This window comes from Hyperolius riggenbachi, chromosome 5 (assembly GCF_040937935.1).
Source record: "Hyperolius riggenbachi isolate aHypRig1 chromosome 5, aHypRig1.pri, whole genome shotgun sequence".
NCBI lineage: Eukaryota > Metazoa > Chordata > Amphibia > Anura > Hyperoliidae > Hyperolius > Hyperolius riggenbachi.
In genome coordinates, this window is record NC_090650.1 from 297705428 (window position 1) to 297714701 (window position 9274).

Sequence of the window (9274 nt, forward strand, 5' to 3'; positions counted from 1 at the left end):
GTCACGTCCTGCCTGCATTACACTGCAGGGCTACGGGAAAATGGCCGCCCGAAGCCCTGCACTGCACTGGTCCGGCGGCCTCTCTGATAGGCTGCCGGCCAGGGACAGCACACGTCACACGCGCGCCACAGCCACTGACACTGGAGCTGCCTAGGAGCCGCGGCGAAGGTGAAAAAGAGCCGCATGCGGCTCCGGAGCCGCGGGTTGCAGACCCCTGGTTTAGGTGGATGGCCTTGTCTTGGTAGGTTTACAGTTGTGCCACACTCCTTCCATTTCTGAATGATCACTTGAACAGTGCTCCGTGGGATGTTCAAGGCTTTGGAAATCTTTTTGGTGCCTAAGCCTGCTTTAAAATTTTCAATAACTTTATCCCTGACCTGTCTGGTGTGTTCTTTGGACTTCATGGTGTTGTTGCTCCCAATATCCTCTTAGACAACCTCTGAGGCTGTCACTGAGCAGCTGTATTTGTACTGACATTAGATTACACACGGGTGCACTCTATTTAGTCATTAGCACTCATCAGGCAATGTCTATAGGCAACTGACTGCACTCAGATCAAAGGGGGCCAAATAATTATGCACACCCCACTTTGCAGTTATTTATTTGTAAAAAATGTTTGGAATCATGTATGATTTTCATTGCACTTCTCACGTGTACACCACTTTGTGTTGGTCTTTCATGTGGAATTCCAATAAAATGTATTCATGTTTGTGGCAGTAATATGACAAAATGTGGAAAACTTCAAGGGGGCCGAATACTTTTGCAACCCACTGTATATATATATATATATACATACATACATACACAGTGGCTTGCAAAAGTATTCGGCCCCCTTGAAGTTTTCAATATTTTGTCGCATTACTGCCACAAATATGAATCAATTTTATTGCAATTCCACGTGAAAGACCAATACAAAGTGGTGTACACGTGAGAAGTGGAACGAAAATCATACATGATTCCAAACATTTTTTAAAAATAAATAACTGCAAAGTGGGGTGTGCGTAATTATTCAGCCCCCTGAGTCAATACTTTGTAGAACCACCTTTTGCTGCAATTACAGCTGCCAGTCTTTTAGGATATGTCTCTACCAGCTTTGCACATCTATAAACTGAAATCCTTGCCCATTCTTCTTTGCAAAAGAGCTCCAGCTCAGTTAGATTAGATGGACAGCGTTTGTGAACAGCAGTTTTCAGATCTTGCCACAGATCGTTTCGATTTAGCTCTGGACTTTGACTGGGCCATTCTAACACATGGATATGTTTTGTTTTAAACCATTCCATTGTTGCCCTAGCTTTATGTTTAGGGTCATTGTCCTGCTGGAAGGTGAACCTCCACCCCCTCAAAGGGGCAGAATACTTTTGCAAGCCACTGTATATATATATATCCTGATAACATACATATCCTTTCCAGCTACTTTTGTGTCACAATGGTTTTGGTGTATTAATGGCTAGTAGCAGTTTTTTGGTTTTTTTTTTAACATTTTCACACTAATCATAATTAATTCTAGTTGTGGTTAGTGCAAAAAATATGGGCATGGCAAATTACAATTATTTCACAATAACTTTCTAAATTGTATGTATTCTACATTTCAAACTTGAAATCACAATGCAAAAATTCTGCAAAATCTGTGCACTCAACCTTAAAGCGGAATATAACCCTGCATTTCAACTTTGCTCTAAAACATTATTTACAGCATATTATATGCAAAAAGCATTTTTTTTTTACTAGACCAGCATTGGAAGGGTAAACACAGAGGTTTTAAGTTCCGTGCAGACGTTCAGATAGTTACATTCTATTTAGTTATATGTATATATTTAGAAATGTTACACACTCTTTGGCTGTCCTCCAACTCCTTCTCAGTGAGAGAGATGAGTCACAATAAACACTTAGATACATATTTGTAAACAAAAAGTATCTAACTCAACTTCGGATGCGTCTGCAGAAATCTCTAGGGACTTTAAAGCCCTGTGTAACCCTTCCAATGCTGGTCTAGTAAAAAAAAAATGCTGGTTGCATATAATATACTGTAAATAATGTTTTAGAGCAAAGTTGAAATGCAGGGTTATATTCCGCTTTAATAGCAAAGTCATATTTAACTGTAAATTACCCCATGTGGAATTGCACAGAATATAGAAGTACCGGTATATTCTACATTTGCTTAGTAAAAATGTTATGCTGACATTTAAAGAAAATAATGTGATAAAAATATCCAACAGCTTGTATTGCCTTTCTTGTATTTGTTAGGAGTAATGAGTTAAAGAATGCATTATGCAAGCCATCCCATCTGCCACTTATCTAGAGTGCCCTTTCATCACTCCACTCCCCTATCCTTAGTTCCAACTGATACCCAGCTTGTTTACCACTTATGCATGTAGTGTAGAAACAAACAATTATTGGAAGTGAAGCCATCCAACAGCAACACATTTTTCTTACCGCAGGTATAAAGGCCAATGATGTATTACAGCATCTAGGACCTGATTCATCTGCAGGTGTTAAAAACTTACTACATGCAAGTTTACAATCACCCAGTAGGGCACCCAGTTTTTCAGCTGCTTCAATTGCCATGTTAGTGGCCGTGTGACTGCAGTTTTCAAATCTTTAAATATTATTTTGCCTTTTTAAAACAATGGCCATTTGCAATAATTCAGCTTTAGATGAGCAAGTGTAGTTTCCCATGATGCATCTCTCTAAAATATACAGATCATCTCTTTATGCCCCATGAATGCCAGGCTCACATCCAAAATCACTGGTGTGTAGTGAGCCTATTGCTTATTATGCACATTTTGTATTCAAATGTATGCAGCTTGAAGACAGATCAATAGAATTCCACCCCAGCAGGTTCTGATTGGTCTATTTTCAAGCTGCACAAATTTGCATAAAACATTTGAATAATCCTGCATCAACTCAAAACTATTTGCATCTCATTAACCATCCATAGTAAGTACTAGCCCTTTCTAAATAGATATGTTATATTTATGTACGTTGTATAGGCACTTACGTACTATACTATAAAACTGTACTAAACTAAAATATACCATACGGTGGCGTTACAACAAACCATCGGGCACCTCAGCAAATTTTTAATGGGCCCCCTTCAACTTTACACTCCTTTCTTTGACTAACCCTGGAGACCCTCACAGCCTGAGGGCCCATTTTGCAAGGGTCATGAAACAAGTGTGGCCAGTATGATCTTTACACCCATAACAGGTGTAGTCACAAAAACACCACATCTGAAGGATAGAGCCCTATATCAAGAGGAAATGATGTAGTAGTTGCGGCCCCTCCCAGCTCTGGCCCCCCTGTGGGCACATGGGCTTCTCCATTGTAGTTATGCCCCTTGTTACCATACTATTAAAAGCACCACACTTTTCTAACAAAAATACAAAGCGTAGTTAATATAATGCAGTTTGAGATCACCAAGGATTCTACATATCTGAACAGTCTTATAAAGGCAGCCTTCAAAGCATATCTCCAAGATATTTAAACAATTCTTACAAATATTCTTGCCTTAAATTAACAATGTATTTATTACCTCGAGCTGAACTTACTGAAACAACGATTAGAATAAAATATTGTATCACTAATGATAATCATGTGAACAATAGTCCTCATATAAAGAATAACTAGATGAAAAGCTGCAATATAATGAGGTTGAATGTGTGATCAAAAAATAGCTTGTGTGTTGTGGTACAGTAATTGGATGAACAATAGCACTGCAGCCTAGAACATGCATTGAAATAAGTGTGACAATATTTTGTTATATACAGCTCAGTGGTGGATTCAGGCTTTGATCTCTCCAGGGATTGGTAAACTAGTTTCTTCTTTGTTGTTGCTGCTTTGTGGTGGCTGATGGGCAGTTATTAGGCTCCCAAGGAAGGGAAGATGTTTGTCAGAATGTGTGATGAAAGGTCAGAGTGTGGTTTATCTGCTAAAATTCAAGGATGCTATCTGCTATCTCCAGTATCCAAGCATTCTATATTTGCTAGCCACTAACCAACAACAAAGGGAGCTGAAAATAAATAATGGAAGTTTTTCTTAAAGCCCATCATACATTGCAATTCACTGAATGATAAGCATTGCCGTTGTTATTGGCAGTAATGGTGGCTATATGGATTTGCTAAAAATGTCACAATGGAAGAGAACTGGAGAATGAACAACACATTTCCATTTTTTTTACAGCTAGTTAGTAGTATTAGTATTGCAGCTGGTTTTTAATATGTTATTAGCAGGGGCATAACCAGAAGAGCCTACTACCATTTATATTTTAATATCTATAATATAGATAGCATTAAGGACAGAGAGCAATACACATAATAAAAAAACTACACAAAACATAATAAAATGTACATATAGATTAAAAACTTGAAAGCAAATAAAGCAAAGCCAAGACAACCAAGTTGCCCATATGAGCTTATAGTCTAAGCAAGTATAACACCTTGCATTGCTAGCAAAGCAACACAACACCTTCATCGGTTAGCTAATAGGGTTTGATAAATAACATTAGTGGACTAGTTAAAGGGAACCTGAACTGACAGGCTAATGAAGACTGCCATGTTTATTTGTATACCATAAATAGGAGGCACAAACCCTTTAAATACATCAAAGTAACTGAAAAGGGAAATTGCAGGAGCAACCGCTATTTTTGGGGTTGATTCACTATAAAAAATAGTGTGCCTTATCAGCATTAACATACCTTATCAGAGTTAACATGCCTTATCAGAGTAGCATAGCGAGTGCAACAACCTTATACCTGCTAATTGGCAATGACGAGAGCTCCACTCGTCCTGCCCTGAGCCCCTGCAGATCCAATAGGTTACCTGTCAAGTTTTCTGTCAAGTGACTGGCAGCCTAAAGTGCGGGGATAATGTCTTTTAAAGTGATTGGACCCGCAGGGGCTCAGGGCAGGACGAGTGGAGCTCTCGTCATTGCCAATTAGCAGGCATAAGTTTGTGGTGCTCGCTATGCTACTCTGATAAGACACGCTAACTCTGATAAGGCATGTTAACTCTGAAAATGCATGATAACTCGGATAAGGCATGTTAACTCTGATAAGACATGCTAACTCTGATAAGGCACGCTATTTGTTATAGCAAATCAACCCCAAACTCACAACAAAGGTTACAGGGATATTTAGGCATTAGAGAACCACAATGAAAACTGCCCGTGAAAAACACATTTCACACTGATTTTCAGTCTTTATATAAAAAAAAAAGTTCTTAAAGAAATTGCCCCATTTTGCATACCAGAGCCAAAGAATATACTGAAAACGGTGCCCCTCCCCCTCCTATCTACCAGAATCCTCTGCAGCGGCTCATCCCACATCACCAGAGTTGGTTGGTAGTGTGCAGGTACTCGTGACCAGGAGCGTGTGTGCACAAAGGACTTAAATTCATTTAGCTGCGCTGCTTAACCCTCCTGGCGGTTCATTTCTGTCTGGAATTAGGAGTCAAAAGCGGTACATTGTTTTCAAGAATTTTAGGACCTCCGATTCAAAAGTTATAACTCACCAAAATATGTCAGAATAAAAGCATGGTAGACATTTTACATATAAATAAAAGACTGGAACACAAATTTGCAGGAAAAAATAAATTTATCAATAAAATGAAATAGCAAAACTGTACAAATAAGCAGCAGATTATATATATATATATACAATAATCAGTACAGTATATACAATAATTAGTACAGTATATCCCTAGTACACCTCCCGTGTGTGATAAATCTTAAAGCATGGAACGGGACACAGGCCGACATCACAGTCCGGGCAGTAAAACCGGGTTTCTTTGCGGACTTTCTTCCCCTTGCTATCCGTCTTGCTGCAGCAAACCACACACATTCTTGTTGGTGTCGCTTTTTTTGGAGTGGGTGGGATGTATTCAGAAAAGTGGCGGCCAGTGAGGCGCTCCGGATTGACCACATATGATGCACGGCGCCCAACTCGCACATCTGATGATGAAGTTGGGTACTTTAGGCATATGGTTTCACACAGTTTCCATATGAAGTCAGCATGTGATCCTGGCCTTTCACTGCGTTGCTTATGCAAGATGAATGCATTCCACAATGCCTGTTCCAGCAGATGACGAAAAATTTTTTTATAGTACTTTTTCTGCTGTTTCCGCACTGCGGGGTAGTATGTCATCGCCTGGTCAGCTCGGTCCACCCCACCCATTGTATGGTTGTAGTCCAGGATAACTTGCGGCTTGTCCAGGACTTTCCCTCCTCGCGTTCTGGTGGTGACAGAGGATGCATCGTGGACTGTGCTGAGCGCACACACGTCCCTCTTGTCACGCCAGCGGAGTGCCAACATTTTTCCCTTCTGCCAAGCCACAATGTCCCCAGATTTTAGCTTTTGCTTGGCGAAGGCAGTAGGCATTTCTCGCCGGTTAGGACGAACGGTGCCGTAGGCGTCGGTTTTGTTCCTGATAAGAAATTCAAACAGTTCAGGTGAACTATAAAAATTGTCCGTCGTCAAACAATACCCCTTATTCAAAAGTGGCTCCACCAAGGACAGCACGGATGAAGTCGCCAGCCCGTAATTGCTGAATGCAGGGTTGAACTGTGTCCCTTTCCCGGTGTACAGTACGCTGTTCCAGATGTATCCGGTGGCAGACTCGCATAAAGTGTAGGACTTTACTCCAAACCGGGCCCTCTTGGATGCGATATATTGGATCCAGGACAGTCTGCCCTTGAAGGCCATCAAGCTTTCATCCACACTTATGTCCCTCTGGGGTACATAAGTGTTGCGGAAGTTTTCCATGACCAGCTGATGAACCTCCCATATCTTCTTTAGCTTTGGCGCAGGGTGGGTGGACTCATCAAAGGCAGTGTTGTCTGCGAAATGCAGAAATTTCATAATGAGTCCAAAGCGGTACTCTGACATGACCGTGCCAAAGAACGGGGTGGCGATGACTTTGTTGGTCGACCAGTACCATTTCTGCAGGGGTTTCCCCACCACCCCCTGCAGAATAATCAGTCCAAGGAACCGCCACAAATCCTCCTTCGTAATTGGCTCCCACATCCTGGTCCTGGAAAGGGGCCTTCGTGGAGCAGCAATTTCTTGCGCGGCGTAGCGGTTCGTCTCCACCACGATTTTGTCAATGACAGCGTCACTGAAGAACAGCTGCAGGTAGGCCAGGGGGCAGTGTTCACAAGCAACCTTCAGGCCGGGTTCCCCAGTAAAAGGGAAACGGGGGGGCGGTGGTGGGGCCCGAGTGGTGTTGACTGGGCACCAAACTCGTGCGTCACTGACCTCCGTGTCGCTGGAGATGGAGTCGCTGTCACTCTCGCTGTCGGACGACAGGTTGCCAGGCGCATCACTGTCACTGGAGTCCTCCAGCGACGGCATATCCGGATCGCTGTCCTCTAACTGCATCAGCGCTTCCGCTGTGAGATGCCTTGAAGATGACGCCATAGCAGGTGATGGGCAGGTGGCAGGAGAAGAGCGTAGTAAAAATCCAGGCAGAGGTCGGTACAGGCGGCAGGCAGAGTAGTCGAAATCCAGGCAGAGGTCGGTACACAGAAATCCAAATTGGGCAGAATCAGCAGGCAAAGAGCGTAGGTCAAAGTTCAGGCAGAGGTCGGTACACGGAAATCCAATATCGGTCAGAATCAGCAGGCAAAGAGCGTAGGTCAAAGTTCAGGCAGAGGTCGGTACACGGAAATCCAATCGGGCAAAATCAGCAGGCAAAGAGAGTAGGTCAAAGTTCAGGCAGAGGTCGGTACACAGAAATCCAAAAAATCCAGCAGATCACAAAGATCAAAGCAGATCACAAAGATCAAAGCAGCTCACAGCTCACAGCTCACAGCTCACAGCTCACAGCAGGGATGCAAGTGGCAACAGTGTATTGGATACACATGTAATTCATACATGTGTATCCAATACAATGCACTTTAGGGCCAATGAAAAATCACCCTTTTCAAATTTCCCGCCCACCCCCATGACGTCACGCCGCCCGACGTCACGCTGCTTGCTCTGATTGGCCGCCGGGTCCCCAGGAGCATTCTGGGGCGAGAGGGGGACCCGGAGGCCGGAATTCGTAGAGAGGAAGCGGGGAGAGCCCGCAGAAGAAGAGGGGACAGCCGCTGCTGCTGGGGGAGCCAGGCAGGAGTCCCTGGGGAGCGCCGATCGCGCTAGGGACTCCCGCAGAAGAAGAGGGGAAATGCTGCTGGGGGAGCCAGGCAGGAGTCCCTGGGGAGCGCCGATCGCTCTAGGGACTCCCGCACAGCAGGTATTTGCCGCCTCCGCGAGCCGCCACTACCCCCGATCACATGGCCGCCGGGTCCCCGCTAGATTACAGGGGCTCTGGGGATCCCGGCGGCCAAACACACATGCTGCATTGCGGGGGACAGATGCAGGAGTCCCGCTGAGCAGTGCCGATCGGCGCGCGGGACTCCTGCACAGCGCACAAAGCTATTTTTAGCCACCCCGACCTGAGCTCGGGATTACCATTAGTTGCATGCATTTCCTACCCCGAGCTCAGGTCGGGGTTACCGCCAGGAGGGTTAAGCAGCTCAGCTTAATGTGCAGGAGCACGCGCTATGCATGCCTTATTAAGCAGCACTCGCTGCTATGTGAGAAGCGTGCCTTCCCTTAGTTATGCGAGCTGCTTCCATAGCAAGGAGCATAACTTTAAATGCAAGCGGTCCCGTGAAGTATCACTACCGCAATACTTCACTAGCGGTTGCTACTATGACAAGCAACATGTTAATTGACATAGTAGCAGCTGTTAATAAAGCATTGCTATCGGAGAAGGGATCAACGCATTTATTGAGCATTGAAAGAATATGGTGCTGGATCATTTTGGAGGATAATGTCACAGGAGTATTGAAAGGTAAGTATTTATAGTTAATTAAGAACATTAAAGGGGTAGGGGTACTTCAGTATCCTATACTCATTTCATCTGGGGAGGGTACAGGCATCTGGCTGTCTCCTTCTTAAAGAGAGTCTGAAGCGAGAATAAATCTCGCTTCAGACCTCATAGTTAGCAGGGGCATGTGTACCCCTGCTAAAACGCCGCTATCCCGCGGCTTAACGGGGGTCCCTTCACCCCCAAATCCCCCTCCGTTCAGCGCATCCCCTCTTCCTGGTTGGGGCAGGGCTAACCGCCGGTGGTTTAGCAGGAGCACACATGCCCCTGCTAACTATGAGCTCTGAAGCGAGATTTATTCTCGCTTCAGAGTCTCTTTAAAGGGGACTCCCAGATGTCACCAAGAACCACCTCAGGGTGTCGATGCCCGCACTGCCTCCTGGGCATTGGAAGTGAGGAAGAGCCCC

The 9274-nt window shown here is 44.3% G+C and overlaps 1 protein-coding gene across 1 annotated transcript; it reads right to left on the minus strand.

The window, feature by feature from the left end:
* Positions 1-5695: 5695 nt before the first annotated feature.
* Positions 5696-7411, minus strand: LOC137519400 (piggyBac transposable element-derived protein 4-like). Its single transcript, XM_068238354.1, has one exon. The coding sequence runs from the start codon at positions 7409-7411 to the stop codon at positions 5696-5698; it is 1716 nt and encodes a 571-aa protein (XP_068094455.1).
* Between the last annotated feature and the right edge of the window lie 1863 nt (positions 7412-9274).